At 42.9% G+C, this 20,621-nt stretch overlaps 2 protein-coding genes across 2 annotated transcripts; one reads left to right on the forward strand and one right to left on the reverse strand.

Moving 5' to 3' along the window:
- The first annotated feature begins 3,331 nt into the window (after window positions 1-3,331).
- Window positions 3,332-13,913, forward strand: LOC127296993 (pre-mRNA-processing-splicing factor 8A). Its single transcript, XM_051327239.2, has 13 exons — window positions 3,332-3,663; window positions 4,592-4,715; window positions 4,822-4,914; window positions 5,045-5,435; window positions 5,745-6,234; window positions 6,324-10,120; window positions 10,204-10,310; window positions 10,542-10,796; window positions 10,903-11,538; window positions 11,632-11,829; window positions 11,907-12,185; window positions 13,097-13,339; window positions 13,416-13,913. Exons 1-13 carry the CDS (start codon window positions 3,392-3,394, stop codon window positions 13,605-13,607), a joined length of 7,077 nt encoding a protein of 2,358 aa, XP_051183199.1. The 5' UTR covers window positions 3,332-3,391; the 3' UTR covers window positions 13,608-13,913.
- A 794-nt stretch (window positions 13,914-14,707) lies between these two features.
- LOC127296992 (protein STRUBBELIG-RECEPTOR FAMILY 6) lies at window positions 14,708-20,265 on the reverse strand. Its single transcript, XM_051327238.2, has 16 exons — window positions 19,870-20,265; window positions 18,792-18,924; window positions 18,636-18,707; window positions 18,477-18,551; window positions 18,321-18,392; window positions 18,161-18,232; window positions 18,002-18,073; window positions 17,839-17,904; window positions 17,688-17,753; window positions 17,325-17,614; window positions 16,953-17,236; window positions 16,344-16,615; window positions 15,871-16,006; window positions 15,411-15,541; window positions 15,160-15,316; window positions 14,708-15,063 (listed from the first exon to the last, which is right to left on the reverse strand). Exons 1-16 carry the CDS (start codon window positions 19,994-19,996, stop codon window positions 14,920-14,922), a joined length of 2,169 nt encoding a protein of 722 aa, XP_051183198.1. The 5' UTR covers window positions 19,997-20,265; the 3' UTR covers window positions 14,708-14,919.
- Window positions 20,266-20,621: the final 356 nt, after the last annotated feature.

Genomic DNA, 20,621 nt, shown 5'->3' on the forward strand with positions numbered 1-20,621 from the left:
CTCAAGCCCAGGCCCGACCCAGCGCAACCATCAGGCCTAAATCTTTGGCCCAGGCCCGATCCACAGCATGCTCGGGCTGGCCCAAGCCTAGGAATTTCGGGCTGGCCGGGCCGACCGGGCCGGGCTTCCCATGGCCAGGTATATTCCCGGTCATTTACATCCACAAAAGTGGTTGCTTTCTGTAAAAAAGATGGAAGATAACTTCCATGTCGAGTTAACTGGGAAGTACATCGGATATTCCATCAATGTTGCTACATATACAACAAAAATATTGACAAATAAGAAGGTTCAAATTGCACAGAGTTCTCACATGTTGACAAATAAGACAAGGTTCACATACTGGTTCAAATAAATTTGTACCCTAACACATATGGGTACAGAATACATACAAACCAACCTACAACACCTGAGTTCACTGACATAGTAATTTAGTAGCACAATTAACCATTACAAACTACCAGTACCACAATTAACCATTACAAACTACCAGTAGCACATCAAATAATCACATAGAGATCACTCCACACACACTTCCCTAATCCTTTTGAGCATGTCCATGTTTTCATCGCTAACCTTCAACATGTCATAGAGCATATACTCTAGCTTTCTCTTCTCATCCTTCAATGTATCCTTGTCTTTCTTCAAATCATCACCTTCTGTCTTACAAGCCTCTCTTTCTGCCTTCATTTCCTCCTTCTTTGCCCTAATGACTCCAGCTTGGGTTTTATGCAATTGCTTCATCTCAACAACTTCCCTTTTTTAGCTCATGAATTTCATCAGGAGCTCCTGAAGTTATCATCTTATAAGTTTGCTTCATCACACTTTTCTCAGTCTCTTCTGCAAATTTCTTCACATCAACTAGCAGGTTTGCACTTCTCAATCTTCTTTTTCTATGCAGCAAGCTCCTCAACAAACCTGGCATGCTCTAACTTGTCATCAATTCTACCTAACTTTACATTTACCATATTTTCTTCAGATCATTTTGTAGTGGCTCAGGCCACTCACTATCTACCCATGCATGGAACCCACAGTTCATGACATGCTACAGTAAAATGAGCACAATTAGGGCAAATATGTAAATTATGTTGCAGTAAATAAATATCAATCCATTTACTCAATCTAGTATTGCACTGACAGAATCATGACGTGCTGTAGTAAATTTATATCATTTCATGTACTCAATCTACAATTACACAGATAGAATGCACACTAAAATTAGCTATGGTTGAGGCATAAAGAAAATGGTTGATCAACTGCAAAGAATAACACTCACATTTTCAATTGAGCATAGATAGAAACGACAACCCAGTGTTCGTCCCTTCAAATGCCACACATTTCATGGGCTCAAGGTTGTGGAGGCGACAACGTTCGTCAGATCCCACGGCCTTTTCCGTGAAATGTCGGATCTTCAATTGTGTCAGGAGCATAGTCGATGTCTTTGAACTCCTATTGAGCAAGAAATGCAAACGAATTCGAAGTAAATCGACCAATCAAACGAAACCCCCAAATCGGAAACCCTAGAAATTCAAATCAGACACTTACAGGGAGCCTCTATGAGCTCGTCGACCTGTCGTGCTAGCTCGGCATCACGTCCCTCGTCGGCGGCTCGCGGGAACGGCGACAACTATCCACGCAGCGGCGATGCTCTAGTGACGGCGACGAGCAAAAGCTCACTGGCTAGGGAGGAGAGTGAAGTGGTCAACGCCACGCGGGAGATCCCTCCATAAAGAATGACCCAACAGTGGTCCCCACATCGTCGTTAATGGTCGTCCACGGCGCTCCCCGCGTAAGCCTGGCAGTGGGCCTGGAACGTCAGTTTCCTGATTAAAAACGGTTCAGACGTGAATCCGTGCATCTTGCAACGTGTTAACCGTAGAGTGGTTGTTTTTGAAACTTTTTTGAATATTGGTGGTTTTCTGAAACATCTTCCTGATATGTGGTGATTTTTTGTAATTTTCTCGTTTGCACCTGAGACCCTTGTATATCCCTTTTTGAGGCGAAATTTCGAGTGACCTGTAAACCTGTCAACGCTTGGTGGCAATGAAATTCAGAACACGCTGGTGCCCTGCCAGACTTTCACCGGAATCCTGCCAACTATCGACACCACCCCAAATTTCAGCCTAAACTCGGCGCTCATGACCGCCACCTCCCCTTCTCCGTACCACGACCCAACTCCTCCCTCCTCCCCACTCCATTCTTCTTCTCCCACCGCACCTAGACGAACTCGAATCCACCCGTACCTAAGCGAATAGTCCTCGCGTGCAACCTCTTCACACCTAATACGATGCACGCGAGGGGGCGGAGCAGCGTCACGGCTGGGGCGGTGCACACCGGGCAGAATCACGCACGAGAGGAAGAAGATTCTAAAAGGAGAGAGAAAAGGAAAAAATAAATAGAAAAGGAGAAATGAATGAACCGTAGGTAGGCCATGCGATGGAAGTGTTGTCTATTTAGGATGTTTGTTAGGTGCTGGTCTTTTTTCATACTGGAAAATCGGTTTTAGTGCCCTTTATACCGTTTTTATGGTTCGGAAATTTGCGAGATCTTCTCTTAGAGCATGAGCTCTCTAGCAGACCCCTTATATCGGGTCGTAAAGAAAAAGTCGAGCCGATATAAGGTTTTTTGATATAAGGTTTTTTAGCTGTATTTTTTTGGGCCAGACCAGACCCGTATACATGGTCCGACCCATTTATTTTTATGGGGCACCGTTTTTCCAACGCCGCGCTCGATATATATCCGTTTCGAGTGTCCGATATTGAGCTGAAACCCGTCTCGCCCACTGCCCAATCCTCCCCCTTCCACCGCATCCTTCACTCCCAATCCACCGTGCGCAAGCGATAGATCCAGCACTGCTACATCGCCATGTCATCGGGGCGCAGTTCAATTGGAGACGGTGGTGACCCGCGCAGCCGCGAAACTGCCGCCACTCGCATCGACAACGAGGTGCGGAAGAAGCACTCCGACTCCACACGCATCCGCGAGACCCGTCGGAGGCACTCGTCGAGAAGCAACAGAGCAAGTGCTTGCTGAACATCACCGACTTCACATATGACGAGGAGTGAGGCCGCCCTCGGCTCCCGTAGGCTTCGGTGAGCATCCCGGAGCCGCATTTTGGTCCAATGTTAGGGTTCCATGTGTGAGCTGCTATGTATGTATGAACTTCTCGCGAATTCGTTTTTTTCAAGTTTTAAAGTTTCGGTTAAGGAGTCTGATCTACACGAGAGTTTTTCAACCCATAAGAGGTGCACTTTAAACATGGTTTATATGAATTCAAATTCAAATTTAAGGGGTGTGCTAGGGTAATAAGCAAAGAGAAATGGGGCCCTAATCCCGACCCCGTTGGAATTCGAACCCCACCCGACTCACTCGAGAGTCGACTGCCCTCGCCGCGATGTGGAACGGCGCGCCGCCGCCGCCGCCGATGGCGGCCGTACCGCCTCCTCCCGGCATGGCCGGCGCCGCCCCACCTCCGCCCCCGCCAGCCGCCGCGCTGCCGCAGGCCGGCCAGCCGCTCGAGCCGGCGGAGCTCGAGGCGCAGCTCGTGGAGAAGGCCCGCAAGTGGCACCAGCTCAACTCCAAGCGCTACGGCGACAAGCGCAAGTTCGGCTTCGTCGAGGCGCAGAAGGAGGACATGCCCCCCGAGCACGTCCGGAAAATCATCAGGTAAAATCTCCAGAACCGCGCTGCTATCTCTAGCCCCCCGCGACTAGATTTTGGCCCTTTGGTGCTCATGTAGGGCTGTGATGCCTATGGTCTTAGGTCGTCCGTAGCTGCGGATAGGTCTGAACCAGCGGTTTGGCTGTGGTAGGAGCCCCGACTGAAGTTAGTGCTGGTGCGAGCATGAGTTTTGTGGTACTTCTGGGATTTAGGGTTATTACTGTGATCAGTACTGTTTAGGTTTGGATCTACCTGTGCTATCTGCTGCTCAGGACCATGTTTTGTTTGCTGTTTTCTGCTTTGTAGTATGTGGTCACTGAAACTGGGCAGAAGTTTGCGGTCTCTGACTTCAGATATTGAAGTAGGATTCGTGATATATTTATTATATTTCCGTCCTCTAGCTGGCGAACATGTTAATTTGCTAGTTGCTTTAACTCTAAATCGTGCAGGAGTCATGATAGGATTCTAAATATGTTGATGCGCTAGTTTTGGTTATTTTTTTCTGTCTGCTAGTTGATGCAGCTCCTGATTTGTGGAGCTTTGTAGTGGTGTCTGGTTGGGCTTTCTGTGATGGTAAGTTTCGTAGGTATTACTACATCTCTCTGGTTGCTTCAGGTACTGTTATGTAGTTAGCCCCCCTCTCCTGTCATTCTTTCACATGGCCATTCCTTCTGAACATACACATGGCTTCATGACCGTCAATAGGTGATATACCGGTTAAAGGTCACTCACAAAGTCTTTCATTTGTTCTAACAACATACATGTCCAGAGATGCAAATCACGATTGAGAATGAGTTCATGATGACCTGAGGAACGAAGAGTTTACATTTTGTTATCTGTACAGCACAATGAAAATTTATAACCTCCCCTTGTTGTAGATTGGAAATCTTCTTACATTACAGTAAATTTATACACTTCTGTTGTTGTTGAGCAGGGACCATGGGGACATGTCTTCAAAGAAATACAGACATGATAAGCGTGTTTATCTTGGAGCACTCAAATTCGTACCTCATGCCGTTTACAAACTACTTGAGAATATGCCAATGCCCTGGGAACAGGTATATCCTTTACCTGTCCTCTATATTAGATATGGACATTGATAATTTTATTGTTGCCAAGACTACCTGTTCCATGTCCATAGAATAATAGACTCTTTGTTTTCAGGTTCGCAATGTTAAGATATTGTACCATATCACTGGTGCCATAACCTTTGTAAACGAGATTCCATGGGTAGTCGAGCCCATTTATTTGGCGCAGGTGATCATCGAGGCTTCATTCTTCTTTCGTGATAAAACTTTTTTCTTATTTTTTCCTCTTCATCTTTTATCCTGTTGCCCCCTGTTCATTTTATGCTTTAATTTTATCTCTTGTCATGCGCTTTCCGCAGTGGGGCTCAATGTGGATCATGATGCGAAGGGAGAAGAGAGATAGGCGGCATTTCAAAAGAATGCGCTTTCCTCCATTTGATGACGAGGAACCACCACTTGATTATGCTGATAATTTGTTGGATGTTGAACCGCTGGAAGCTATACAATTGGAATTGGACCCAGAGGAAGATGGAGCTGTGTATCAATGGTTTTATGATCACAATCCTCTTGTGAAAACCAAGCTTATAAATGGTCCCAGCTACAAGAAGTGGCATCTATCTCTTCCTATAATGGCTACACTTTATCGCCTCGCTGGTCAACTTTTGTCAGACTTGATTGATAGGAATTACTTCTATTTGTTCGATATGGAGTCTTTCTTTACCGCAAAAGCACTGAACATGTGCATACCAGGTAATCATATTTGCCTTCTCTTTCATAAACCATGTTTGATGAAACAGATAGAAATATACTATTTCAACTAGTTGATTAGCATAACAGTTGTAGCTTTTGATTTGTTGGTTAATTCAAAATTTCTCCCACCTAGTATTTGACTCTTAAAGTGTTAGCAGGGTTTTGTGAAAAAATAAGCATCCAGAACTTGTATTTTCCTTAATGTGTTTTCTTATGCTTTATCAAAAGAGGGAAACCCATCGTTACTTATCTTTCTTCTACAACATATATTTTCTTACCATGCACTGATGTTAAAACTTTTGATCGCAGGAGGTCCAAAGTTTGAGCCATTGTACCGTGATATGGAGAAGGGGGATGAGGACTGGAATGAATTTAATGACATCAATAAGCTCATCATCCGTCAACCACTTCGGACTGAATACAGAATTGCGTTCCCACACTTGTACAATAACAGGCCCAGGAAAGTGAAGCTTTGCATATATCATACTCCTATGATAATGTATATCAAGACAGAGGATCCAGATTTACCTGCATTTTATTATGATCCTCTGATAAATCCGATCACTTCAACCAGCAAGGTTGATCGTCGGGAGAAGAAAGCAAGTGAAGCGGAAGACGAAGATGACTTTAGTCTCCCTGAGCATGTGGAACCTCTTTTGAAAGGAACTCCACTCTACACTGACACAACAGCTGCCGGCATTTCATTACTTTTTGCTCCAAGGCCATTTAACATGAGATCTGGTAGGACTCGCCGTGCTGAGGATATCCCTCTTGTATCCGAGTGGTTCAAAGAGCACTGGTGAGTACTGCAACGAGTTAACAATGCCTTTCCATAGTTTCCTCCGTGGTATACTTTGCTTCATGATTGCATCCATATCTGTTTTGCAGCCCACCAGCATATCCAGTTAAAGTCCGGGTGAGCTACCAAAAGCTGTTGAAGTGCTATGTGCTCAATGAGCTACATCATAGGCCTCCTAAAGCACAGAAGAAGAAACATCTCTTCCGTTCACTGCAAGCAACAAAGTTCTTTCAAACTACAGAGCTTGATTGGGCAGAAGCTGGGTTGCAAGTTTGCAAGCAGGGCTACAACATGCTAAACTTGTTGATTCACAGGAAGAATCTTAACTATCTTCACTTAGACTACAATTTCAATTTGAAGCCTGTGAAGACTCTCACAACAAAGGAGAGAAAGAAATCTCGTTTTGGAAATGCATTCCACTTGTGCCGTGAGATTCTGCGACTTACTAAGCTAGTCGTTGATGCAAACATCCAATTTCGCTTGGGAAATGTTGACGCCTTTCAGTTGGCTGATGGTTTGCAATACATATTCTCACATGTTGGTCAGTTGACTGGTATGTACAGGTACAAGTATCGGCTGATGCGCCAAATTAGGATGTGCAAAGATCTGAAGCACTTGATATATTATCGGTTCAACACTGGTCCTGTTGGAAAAGGACCTGGTTGTGGATTTTGGGCTCCAATGTGGAGAGTGTGGCTGTTTTTCCTTCGTGGTATTGTGCCCTTGCTTGAAAGGTGGCTAGGTAATTTGCTGGCCAGGCAGTTTGAAGGTCGCCATTCAAAAGGAGTTGCTAAAACAGTAACCAAGCAGCGCGTTGAGTCACACTTTGATCTGGAACTTCGAGCTGCAGTTATGCATGATGTCCTTGATGCCATGCCAGAGGGCATCAAGCAAAACAAGGCCCGGACTATTCTACAGCATCTTAGTGAGGCATGGCGCTGCTGGAAGGCAAATATCCCCTGGAAGGTCCCTGGCCTGCCGGTTCCTATTGAGAACATGATACTCCGTTACGTTAAGTCCAAGGCTGATTGGTGGACAAATGTTGCTCACTACAACCGTGAGCGTATCCGGCGTGGTGCTACAGTTGACAAGACTGTCTGCCGCAAAAATCTTGGAAGATTAACTCGTTTGTGGCTTAAGGCAGAACAAGAGAGACAACACAACTACTTGAAAGATGGTCCATATGTGACACCTGAAGAAGCAGTTGCTATTTATACAACCACAGTTCATTGGCTGGAATCAAGGAAATTCTCACCGATTCCTTTTCCTCCGCTTTCGTACAAGCATGATACCAAACTTCTTATACTGGCACTGGAGAGGCTCAAGGAGTCTTATAGTGTGGCAGTAAGGTTAAATCAACTCCAACGGGAGGAACTGGGTTTGATAGAACAAGCATATGATAATCCACATGAAGCTTTGTCGAGGATAAAACGGCATCTTCTTACTCAGCGTGCTTTTAAAGAAGTTGGCATTGAATTTATGGATCTGTATAGCTACTTGATCCCTGTATATGAAATTGAGCCTCTTGAGAAAATTACTGATGCATACCTTGACCAGTACCTGTGGTATGAAGGGGACAAACGTCACCTCTTCCCAAATTGGGTAAAGCCTGCTGATTCAGAACCACCTCCTCTACTTGTTTATAAATGGTGCCAAGGTATGAACAATTTGCAGGATATATGGGACACAAGCGATGGGCAGTGTGTTGTGATGCTGCAGACAAAATTTGAGAAGTTCTTTGACAAAATTGATCTGACTTTGTTGAATAGGCTTCTCCGTTTGGTCTTGGACCATAACATTGCTGATTATGTCACTGCGAAGAATAATATTGTGTTATCTTACAAGGATATGAGTCACACAAATTCTTATGGTCTTATTCGAGGTCTTCAGTTTGCATCTTTTATTGTGCAATACTATGGGCTGGTGCTGGATCTCCTGCTTCTTGGTTTAACACGGGCTAGTGAGATTGCAGGTCCGCCTCAGATGCCAAATGAGTTCCTTACATATACTGACACTAAAGTTGAGACAAGGCATCCCATCAGGCTGTATTCTCGATATATTGACAAGGTGCATATAATGTTCCGGTTCACTCATGAAGAAGCCAGGGATTTAATTCAGCGATACTTGACAGAGCACCCTGATCCTAATAATGAGAACATGGTTGGTTACAATAACAAGAAATGTTGGCCTAGAGATGCAAGAATGAGGCTCATGAAGCATGATGTAAATCTTGGAAGAAGTGTATTTTGGGATATGAAGAACCGCCTCCCAAGGAGTATCACGACATTAGAGTGGGAGAATAGCTTTGTTTCTGTGTACAGCAAGGATAACCCAAATCTGCTCTTTAGCATGTCCGGGTTTGAGGTCCGTATACTGCCCAAGATACGTATGACTCAGGAGGCATTCAGCAACACAAAAGATGGAGTATGGAATCTGCAGAATGAGCAGACAAAAGAAAGGACAGCTATTGCATTTTTGAGGGTTGATGATGAACACATGAAAGTGTTCGAGAACCGTGTCAGGCAAATCCTTATGTCATCAGGGTCAACAACATTTACCAAGATAGTCAACAAGTGGAACACTGCTCTCATTGGCCTCATGACATACTTCCGTGAAGCAACTGTTCATACACAAGAACTATTGGATTTGCTTGTAAAATGTGAAAACAAGATCCAGACTCGCATAAAGATTGGCCTGAACTCAAAGATGCCTAGCAGGTTTCCACCAGTTATCTTTTATACACCCAAGGAAATTGGAGGTCTAGGTATGTTGTCGATGGGTCACATTTTGATACCACAGAGCGACCTCAGGTATAGCAAACAGACAGATGTAGGCGTGACACATTTTCGAAGTGGTATGAGCCATGAAGAGGACCAACTTATCCCTAACTTGTATCGCTACATTCAACCATGGGAGAGTGAGTTCATTGATTCACAGCGTGTTTGGGCTGAGTATGCTTTGAAGAGGCAGGAAGCACAATCGCAGAACAGGCGCTTAACACTTGAGGATTTGGAAGATTCTTGGGATAGAGGTATACCTCGTATCAATACTCTATTCCAAAAAGACCGCCACACTTTGGCATATGACAAAGGATGGAGGGTGAGAACAGACTTTAAGCAGTATCAAGTGCTCAAACAGAATCCATTCTGGTGGACACATCAGCGACATGATGGAAAGCTATGGAACCTAAATAACTACCGAACGGATGTCATCCAAGCACTTGGTGGTGTAGAAGGCATCCTAGAACATACCTTATTTAAAGGAACATATTTCCCTACTTGGGAGGGTCTGTTTTGGGAGAAGGCATCAGGTTTTGAGGAATCAATGAAGTACAAAAAGCTGACAAATGCACAGCGTTCTGGGCTTAATCAAATCCCGAATAGAAGGTTTACACTTTGGTGGTCACCAACCATTAATCGTGCAAACGTATATGTTGGTTTCCAGGTCCAGCTAGACCTGACAGGGATCTTCATGCATGGTAAAATTCCGACACTGAAGATCTCTCTGATCCAGATATTCCGTGCACATCTTTGGCAGAAGATCCATGAAAGTGTTGTTATGGATCTTTGCCAAGTTCTGGATCAGGAGCTGGATGCGTTGGAGATTGAGACAGTGCAGAAAGAGACCATACATCCCAGAAAGAGTTACAAGATGAACAGTTCCTGTGCAGATGTCCTCCTTTTTGCTGCACATAGGTGGCAGATGTCCAAACCAAGCTTAGTTTCTGAGTCAAAGGATGTCTTCGATCAGAAAGCAAGTAACAAATATTGGATTGATGTGCAACTACGATGGGGGGACTATGATTCACATGACATAGAACGCTACACAAGGGCCAAGTTTATGGACTACACAACAGATAATATGTCCATCTACCCTTCTCCAACTGGTATGATTTTGAGTTTCCATGAACTTCCAGATTATTGTCTTGTCTGAACGTCTATAGTTAATGTTGATTAATATTTATTGCAGGGGTGATGATTGGACTTGATCTAGCATATAATTTGCACTCTGCTTTTGGCAACTGGTTCCCTGGGTCGAAGCCCCTGCTCCAACAAGCAATGAACAAAATCATGAAGGTAATAATCACATTGATTGTAACAAATCTACTTCCTCTGATCCATATTAGTCGCCACTAATATATATGTATCTAGACATATTTTAGTTCTAGGTACATCTATACTAGTGGCAAGTAATATGAATCGGAGGGAGTAGCTCTAGTTGGTATATCGTTATTGTAGATATATCCAGTTTAACTAACGCTATGGAATTTTGTCGAGTTTAAATTGTGCTCTTGATTTTTTTGACAGTCAAATCCTGCCCTGTACGTGCTGAGGGAGAGAATAAGGAAGGGTCTTCAGTTGTATTCGTCTGAACCCACTGAGCCATATCTGTCCTCACAGAATTATGGAGAGATATTTAGCAATCAAATCATATGGTTTGTGGATGACACAAATGTCTACCGAGTTACCATTCATAAAACATTCGAGGGTAACCTGACCACCAAACCAATCAATGGTGCTATCTTTATTTTCAATCCAAGAACTGGTCAACTATTTCTTAAGGTTTGTTCCTTTCTTGTCTCTTTTATCTCTAGTTTTCTTGTAACTATAGCATCACTGCAGTATCACAAATGGAAAGACTTCAATGAACATGCATATAAATCTGTAGGTCATCCACACTAGTGTATGGGCGGGACAAAAGCGTCTTGGACAGCTGGCCAAGTGGAAAACAGCCGAGGAGGTTGCCGCATTAGTTCGTTCTCTTCCTGTAGAAGAACAGCCAAAGCAAATTATTGTGACACGGAAGGGTATGTTGGATCCATTGGAAGTCCATCTTCTTGACTTTCCTAACATAGTTATCAAGGGCAGTGAGTTGCAGCTGCCATTCCAAGCTTGCTTGAAGATTGAGAAGTTTGGTGATCTTATTCTCAAGGCTACAGAACCCCAGATGGTTCTTTATAACATATATGATGATTGGTTGAAAAGTATCTCATCCTACACTGCATTCTCTCGTCTTGTGCTTATATTACGAGCACTACATGTCAACAATGAGAAGGCTAAGATGCTGCTGAAGCCAGACAAGACAATTGTTACGGAAGCACATCATATCTGGCCAACTTTGACTGATGAACAGTGGCTGAAGGTTGAATGTGCGCTCAGGGATCTCATTCTTTCTGATTATGCAAAGAAAAACAACGTTAATACTTCTGCGCTTACACAATCTGAGATTCGTGACATAATACTTGGTGCTGAAATAGCTCCACCGTCACAGCAGAGACAACAAATAGCTGAGATTGAGAAACAGGTAAGACTTTTATAATACAGTACTAGCATTTGTGTTTTCTCTGCATAGCTAATCTTGTCACATCTTCTCACTTGCATTTAATTCGATTTGCAGTCCCGAGAGACAACACAGTTAACTGCAGTTACAACAAGGACAACTAATGTGCATGGAGACGAGCTCATCATCACGACAACTAGTCCGTATGAGCAAGCAGCATTTGCATCAAAGACAGATTGGCGTGTCAGGGCCATCTCCGCTACAAACTTGTATCTCCGTGTCAACCACATCTATGTTAACTCAGATGATATAAAGGTCATCACCACAATTCCTTTTACTCTTTACCAAATAAGAACTGCTGAATGGTTACTGACTGCATGTATTCTGTACAGGAGACTGGCTATACTTACATCATGCCAAAGAACATATTGAAGAAGTTCATATGCATAGCAGATCTACGGACACAGGTTGCGGGTTTCCTGTATGGGCTGAGTCCACAGGATAATCCCCAAGTCAAGGAGATCAGATGCATATCCATTCCCCCGCAGCATGGAACTCACCAGATGGTGACTCTGCCAGCGAATCTTCCGGAGCATGAGTTCCTTGCTGACTTGGAGCCATTGGGATGGATGCATACCCAGCCGAATGAAGCTCCTCAGCTATCACCTCAGGTTTGTCTCCTACCATTTCTGCCTTGTAATCCAACCACGTGATCCTTATCCAGAACAAAGTAGCTAAATATCAGCTTCTTTCCATCAGCTAATTGTCTCTCCTGTGACATTTGATTTCTTAATTAATGAGATGGCACTAGTCAGGTAAAGCACGCATATCTAATTTTAGACATAAAATGCTTTGTTATACAAAGTACAATACACCTTTTCAACTCGTACTGCACGGTACATATAAATATATTACTGTTGGTTGTTTTACCTCTTGCACCTTTTATAATAGTGTGGCCTGTGGTCAGTTTCAGTGCTGAACTGCTGAATTGTGGTTCTGTTTTTTATACGTTATGTGGCAGAGAGCCTTTTTTGCCTACGACCCAGTCTCTACTTAATTGTGCCCTGTTCTTTCTCGTGCATTCTAGCTTTTTTGCGTGTTATCCAGAAGGAGAGCAGAAATAGCAACTACTCCCTCCGTACCGTTTTAATCGACGCGGAGCGGTGCATACCAATGTACGTTTCACGTGATGGCGTGCGTCGATTAAATAAGAACTGAGGTAGTAGTTGCTCATCAGTAGGTTGAGTGGTTCTAGAGATTTGGGTAGTTTAGATGAGCATATACGTCCTTGTATTTTAATAGGTGCAGTAGCGTCAGTAGGTTGGTTGGCTTTGCATATGTGTTAAGAGGGTACCTTTTTTGTTTACTTGGCTTGGAGCGATTGCATCACCTGATTTGTGTTCTTGTTTTGAAAAGATATACAAAAGTTTTGAAACAGAATCACCTTAGCTGCTATATGGCCTGCGGTTGAACAGACCACGTTGCAAAGAACTGGCTGTCCAGATTAGAGCCGCCGTGGCAATGGGCTGCTCAAAATCCAGTCTCTTAAGTACTGAACTGTGCATTCTGCTTTGTCCTTCAGGATTTGACATCACATGCAAAGATTTTGGAGAACAACAAGCAGTGGGATGGTGAGAAGTGCATCATTTTGACGTGCAGCTTCACCCCAGGATCGTGCTCTTTGACCGCATACAAATTGACACCAAGCGGTTATGAGTGGGGCCGTAGCAACAAGGACAACGGGAGCAACCCACATGGTTATCTCCCAACTCACTATGAGAAGGTCCAGATGCTTCTCAGCGACCGCTTCCTTGGATTCTACATGGTAAGGACTCGTCTTAGCAATTGTTCCCCAGAACCTTTGGAATATTATTCACTAAACTTAATGTCTCCACCACCAGGTTCCGGACAATGCTCCCTGGAACTACAACTTCATGGGAGTGAAGCACGACCCAATGATGAAGTACAACATGAAGCTGGGGACGCCCCGAGATTTCTATCACGAGGACCACAGGCCAACGCACTTCCTGGAGTTCAGCAACATCGATGAGGGTGAGGCGGCTGAGGGGGACAGGGAGGACACCTTCTCGTAAGACACCCTACTGTAGCACGCCCTCCGCCCTGTCTTTCGCACATCGGAGACCTGCAGTGACCTCTTGACAGTTTTGAATAGAGAGATCTGTAACTCGACCTGCAATGAACAATTCAGTTTTGAATAGAATTGTATACTTTCTGCTGTAAGTCTGCTCTTTAAGCGGCGATGCTGTACATACAAGTGCATGTATCATGATTTTTTTTTTTTTTTTGAGATTAGTGCATGCATCATGATAACATGATTTTTTTTGCTTTTCAGCTATGCAAACTGTAGTTTATATAATCTCGTTATGTTTATTATGTCATATCTAATATCACTTGCAGTTATGTTACTGGTTGTATGGGACTGCTATGTCCAAATCAGCCAAACTGATTTTGTTTAGCTTGTCTAGTTTTCTCCACGTTGTTGAGCAGGATTGCAGCCGTTTGAACAAATTCCGTGTAGCCCTCCATAAATTTCTACTCTATATAAGTGCAGTTTCCTCCCTTAAGACTACTGTTGGTAAGCATGAATATCTTTTCCACAATCTTCCAAACACCGTTGGCAAAGATGATTATCCTGGGGGGTACACTCGGGAGTTTATTTCACACAAAGAACAGACAGGCGTGGTAAGTGGTAAGATATATCTAACCATAAGAACTCGCCATTCGTTTCCTCTTTTTCCAACTTATTAAACGAGGTACGTGCACAGAAATTCCGTTTATGGTTTGGCAAATATGCATGCTGGTCTGCTAGACTGATAACTAGATTTAGGATTTATTCTCCTTCTCATCTCGACGTATTGAGAACCTGTATTTTATGTTTAATCTGGACGCCACTCTTTTGGAGGCAGTTTTTTCTTGATGCCTTCAGAATAGGTGGAAGGCTGAAGCTTGCCGACCATTACCCTGATTCAAATTGCTATACCAAAGTTATCATGGTAGCAGGTGATCGTAGGGTAGGCCATATTAAAAACGGATGTGAGTGCCCGACGAAATGCCAGGGCTCTGAATCTCCATGCTCCTGGAGTGAATCCCCGGGCAACGCAACCTTTCAGCGTACGAGCAAGCTTGTATGTGTACGTGTTTGCGTAACTACACAAGCTGATCCTGCAACATGTTCATCGAGCAACACTGGTAGAAATGGGCGCACATTACAGTCAAACAACACAGTACTTGGTTATATCAAGCAAAACCTATGAATATATACTGACGGGGACCGGACACTATTTCTGCTTTGTTCTTCCACTCTTCTCTCGGACTAGGCGCTAGAAGAAATAAATAAATGCAATCTCAGATGCAACAGCAGGGGACAGAAGGGTTTTGCTTGCGTCATATGAAATCCTGGTCCTGGTCATCGCCCCGCCGAGAAGAATTGTCTCCGTCGAGCATTCTCTTGGTCATGTTGGCTCTCTGCACGAGCCGGACCAACGCCTCCACCACCTCCGACATCGGTGGCCTGAATTCTGGTTCAGGCTGCAACACATTTTCGAGGCTCAGGCATTATTTATATACACACATATGTCTGATTTTGTACAAATAATCTGCGCGAGGTAGGGGGTGAAGTCGTACCTGGACACACAAGGCGAGCACGTCGGCGAACCGGGACAGGGACTTGGCAGGGTACAGACCCTTGAGCGCAGGGTCGACCATGCTGTCCAGTGCATCGATGTCGTGCAGCTGGGGAGTCGCCCACCGCACCAGTGACTGCTCTGACCTAGGCTTAGAGCTGCAATGCAAAGAGTCATTTATGATTACATCTAGGATCATAAATTTACAAGTATGCACAAACCGAAAACTGGTGACAACTGATAAGGGAATACCTGTCAAATGGTCTGCGTCCGGTCAAAAGCTCTAGCATGACCACCCCAAAGCTGTAGACATCACTCTTGAGAGTATACTGGCCAGTCATGTCCACCTCCGGGGCAGTGCACCCAGCACTCTGTTCTGCTCCCTGTAGAGGTTTATATGGTGGTGGCTATTAGACGGCCATCATGAACCATAATGTGTTAAGTTTGAGTTGCAAAGCTTATGCATATGCAAATAATCAATATAGGGAGAAAATATGTGTTGTTCGGTTGTTTTGTCAATGTAGACAGGTGTATATCAATGCCAACAACTTCTATAGGACACTAAACCGATGTATTTATTAATTTGGCATGTCAAGACCAACCTAATTACTGAGTTTTGAAGGCATGTAACTATACAAGCAATCCTCTTAAAATAACTACCGTAGTATTATAATTTTGTTGCGACAATAGTTCAGTAGCATATTGAGCAGACCTGGAACTCAGCATCAGGAATAAAGCTTGCAAGTGCAGCATCTGAGAGGTGCGGATTGAATTCTGAGTCGAGCAGAATGTTGGATGACTTGAAATTTTTGTGGATGATGGACGGAGAACATACTTCATGAAGATACCTGCAAATTATTTTTTTCAGTGGAACAAGATAAGGCATCTTCAAATGTTATTTCAAAGGCACACAGAATGTTACAATAAATCATGTCATGAACAAACAATTATTGATGTATTTTGTTTCGAATCATTCAGTGAATACTACATATAAATTTATAACTAACATTCTACACTAAACATAAAGAAAAGGCATGCATCGAAAAGTCCACACATAACATGCAAAGAATGCCTACAGCTCAGAGATATTCCGATATGCGAACAAAAACATGTTCATTACTTAATTGATTGTCATTAACCAAAAGATTATAAACTGAAATTTCAAAGCTAGCAGTAGTTACTTACTCCAATGCACGGGCAGAGCCTAGTGCAATCTTAATACGAGAGTTCCAGCTAAGTGGCTTGCTGTATTCGTCTGAAAGATGGAGTAGATCATGAAGTGATCCATTCCTGTGGAAATCATACACGAGCAAGTGTTGTCCATGTTCCATGCAATAGCCCACAAGCTCGTTGAGATTGGGATGGTGCAACTTTGAAATGTTTGAGACCAGTTCAACAAAGTCATCAGAAGATTGGAATGGTATCACAGTACAATCTAGTTTCTTCACAGCTAAAACCTGAATGGAGTAAACAAGAATGATAAGCATCATATGTTTAAGTAGCACAAATTCTGTTCTTCATGACAAATAAGTAACATGAAAATGGAAGCTATCATTAAGCGCCAAAAAGCATCCAATATATGAGGGATACTTATAAGCTCCTTCATTATCCTCCATCACTTTCCGTCTTAGACTGTAAATGTTATAGTAAGGACCTATTGCAGACGACAACTACTTGAAACTGCGAACCGCAATCAATTAATAGCCACAGTTTCAATGACCTAATAGATAGTACAGAGAACATTCATGTTCTTTCAGAAATATATAGGAATAGGGACAAGATAATGTAGCATACCTTTCCATCATCGAACTGTGACCTGTAGACACGTCCAAAAGTACCCTCTCCAACAAGATTATCCATGCTGAAGCTATCTGTTGCTATTTGTAGATCCGCAACTGAATAAACAATTGCCTTTATATGTTTTGCATTGCTTTTCTTTGGAACACGCTTGTTTGAAAAGTCATCATCCTCAAATGAATTGTTGCGTTCAATCTTGGTGGGTGGCTTCTGAGCAACTGAAGCAGGGGAAGCCAAAGATTCCACATCTATTGTGGTAGACTCTTCAAAAGGCTTCATGTCTGCAACATTTGTAGAAGCAAATATCCACATGATTAGCTAAATAGAAAAAAAAATCTCTCCAGTATGATAAACGTCAAACTAACTGACCTTTAACTTCGTTTGAAGGAAACGAAGTGAATGGCTGGTGCTGTTCAAAGTGTTCTGCCATTTTAGGTTTGCGTTTTCTTCTTCTTATCACAAAAAATGCAACAATTGCTCCAACAACCAGCAACGATATGATAATGCCTGCTACACCTCCACCACCTATTCCAGACTTTCCACCAGAACTTGATGAACTATCGCTGTTTTGACCTGGGCTCTTCCGACGGTTTGAAGGTGGAGCTGTAAATGGCGGCGGCGGTGGTGCTGGTCCCGTAGTCCAAGAATTACCATCAGTCCTACACACATGCAAAATGCTAGTTTAGGATATAGCTCTCTAACAATTGCATGCTAGGAAATCAAGAGACTTACTGTAGACTGTTTATCTTCTTTAGCTGACTAGGAATCCAACCAGTGAAACGATTATTTGCAATATTCCTACAGGTAAACAAGATATGACATGACAATGTATATATGCATATAAATTAATAAAGCATCAATGAATGACATGTTGTTTACTTACAGATCAGAAAGGGGGAGATTAGCTAGGACATTGATATTACCAGTGAACTGATTGTTCTGCAAATATCTGAGAAGGATAAGACATGGTTAGATACTTAGAATCTTAGATGCATGACACTCTAACAAGACAGGTCTAAGAGATAAAGTGTAAAACCATTTCTTACAAAGTCTTAAGACTTGACAAGGAACTAAGACCTTCTGGTAGGTCATCCGTAAGAGAATTAAAGGAGAGATCCCTGCATCACATTACAGATGAAAGCAGTAAGAGAATCGGCACATCAGGAACATGAAAGCCGAAGATAATTCACACAAAAAGTACTCACACTGTTGTCAAGCTACCAAGGTTGGAAAATACATCGGTCATTTTCCCTTGTAACTGGTTATGATTAAGATTTCTGCATACAAAAACCAAAAATTGCTTAACCCTACTAGATGATACAAATTACAAGGAAAAATATTACTTCTGGCTGCAAAGATACTCACAAATACTTAAGATTATTCATCGAGAAAATCGAGTAGGGTAAATTTCCAGTGAACTGGTTTCCTGCGAGATTGCTGCAAAAAAAATCATTAAACATCCAGAGCACCAGAATATTTGAGAAAAAAAAACCATCTGCGTAAATTCATCAGAGGACTTACAGCCTCTCAAGCTTATTAGTAGGGAGATTGTACTGTATCGCTTGTCCACCACCAAGGTTATTTTGGCTCATGTCACTGCATTAGAATTTTGTTTAAGAGGTTATCAACTGAACTCCCATAGCAAACAAGGCTGATCATAGGACAAGTGTGGCTACTCACATCTCAACCAACGAACCCATGGTATTCATATTGTATCCCAAATTCCCGGACAGCCCCGAGTTTGGCAATTTGCTACATCAACAAACAAAGGAAAATACGCTAAGAGTGAGTAAGAAATGTGCATGGTTAGCAACTACTTTGCTTCTTGAAGCTCACATTGCTGTAACCGATGATCCTGAGCAAGTGATGCCCTGCCATGATTGACCGCAAGGGTCACCGCCAGTCGCTTGCCAGCCTTTTAGCTGCCCCGGAGAATTCAAGCTAGTGAAGAGCGTGTTGAGGGCAGTAACTGCATGTACGAGAGCAACGGATTACTACAACAGTAGACATTGTTGTATCACTAAACAAACTCTGTTTCATTTGCAATTTGAAATAGCAGGATATATATAAGATTATATTCACACAACATGATGTCCGACTAAAAGGTGTAAATAGAACACAAACAGGAACAAGAAAGCTGATCTAATAACAACGACCGAACCCATCAGACCCAGAGGGTCAATTTCCATGATCCAGCTAAATATAAAAATAAAAGAGAAGGGTCAAATCTAGAAGGTTGGTGCGAGGAAAACGACTGCACTTTTTTTAGAGGAAATGCTAAACCAAAATCATTTTTCCCAAAAGAGCCTAAATTTCCCTATCCAATGCTTTTCTTTTGCTCAGAATCTCCCCTTTACGCCACTACTATATCATGATTCAAAGAGTAAGAAAAAAATCCCTTGCTCAAATTACTCTTAAAATTCATAAAAAAAAGCTACAGGCTTTTGTTAACTTCATCTGGAGAAGAAGGAAAAAATTAGAAGTACCAAAGGAAATCAGCCAGAGCCACTTACTTTCACAGCCCAAAGCCCCAAACTATCAGAAACACGACAAACATAGAAATGAGAACATGTGGAGTATGCATAAATTAAACAGCGAAATTCACACATCATCTTGTTCACAGTGTAGAGGGGATCCAAATCCAGCGCATAAAGAGCGGCGAGCAGAAACATGCGGGGAAAGTACGAGAGATTTTGTTACACGAAAGCAGTCAAATCATCTAGTCATTCAAGAGATCAAGACTGAATCTACCAGGTCAGGCTTCCTAGGAGAACCCATCTGGCGGAAGCACTTCAATAAACGGGGGGAAATATGCCCCATTGCAGCTAAATTTCTCGTCTTCTCCCCAACTAAAAGCATCAATCAGAGTTCTACAAAGCAACCAATAGAGGAGGATTTCTTGGTTTTAACTCACCGTCACTGGCGTCAGTGTCTGCGGCGACCAAGATTTGCTGCTGGGGCCAGACGCAGGCAAGCAGGAGCAGCAGCAGCGGCAGCGACGCCGCATCCAGCATTCCGCCGCCTCTCCTCCTCGTCCCCATCTCCCACGCCACCGCCCCAGCAATGCTCTCCCCGTCACCACGCTCTCCCTCCCCAAAAAATGCAGATGGAAAGCGCTTGCTAACCGAGAAAAGCTCCCTTCTTTCTTTTTGGCTCCTCCAAATACGGTAGATTTATCCCCCTGCTTGCTGCTGCTTTTTTTCAATGTTCTTGAATCGAGCAACGGAAAGCAGCACAGCAGCAGCTGGCACCAGATGGAGACAAGAACCACGGGTGTGAATGTGTGATGAGGTCAATCGTGCGGCCGTGCCTTTCAGCTCTGGGGGCTTTGGTGATTTTAACAGACATCAACAAATATAGAATGAAATCGTTTCCTTTTTTATTCAGCGAACTTTGTAGACATTTTAGAAGACTTTTTTTTTTGAAAGTACAAAGCACATTCCAAACTGAATCATCTATTACTCATAACATGATTTTTTATTCTTTTTTATGTGGGCCGAATTTTGCATTAAAATTTCATTTATTAATGTATTGAAGTTTATATTAAATGGAAAATATCACAAGATTTGCAAATAATCCAAAAAAATAATCTAGTGTTGATCATGTAACCATTAAACAAAACTTGATGCATATAGTTTTTGAAGCTATATATCAACCACGATAGCT

Source organism: Lolium perenne, chromosome 4 (assembly GCF_019359855.2).
Source record: "Lolium perenne isolate Kyuss_39 chromosome 4, Kyuss_2.0, whole genome shotgun sequence".
Taxonomy (NCBI): domain Eukaryota; kingdom Viridiplantae; phylum Streptophyta; class Magnoliopsida; order Poales; family Poaceae; genus Lolium; species Lolium perenne.

Coding starts and splice junctions, on each gene's coding strand:
- LOC127296993 (XM_051327239.2), top strand. CDS start 3,392: ATGTGGAACGGCGCGCCGCCGCCGCCGCCGATGGCGGCCGTACCGCCT. Junction 11,830..11,906: donor TTAACTCAGATGATATAAAG/GTCATCACCACA, acceptor TATTCTGTACAG/GAGACTGGCTATACTTACAT. Junction 12,186..13,096: donor CTCCTCAGCTATCACCTCAG/GTTTGTCTCCTA, acceptor TTTGTCCTTCAG/GATTTGACATCACATGCAAA.
- LOC127296992 (XM_051327238.2), bottom strand. CDS start 19,996: ATGGGGACGAGGAGGAGAGGCGGCGGAATGCTGGATGCGGCGTCGCTG. Junction 17,615..17,687: donor AAGAAGATAAACAGTCTACA/GTAAGTCTCTTG, acceptor GCATGTGTGTAG/GACTGATGGTAATTCTTGGA. Junction 17,237..17,324: donor TCCTTCAAACGAAGTTAAAG/GTCAGTTAGTTT, acceptor CAAATGTTGCAG/ACATGAAGCCTTTTGAAGAG.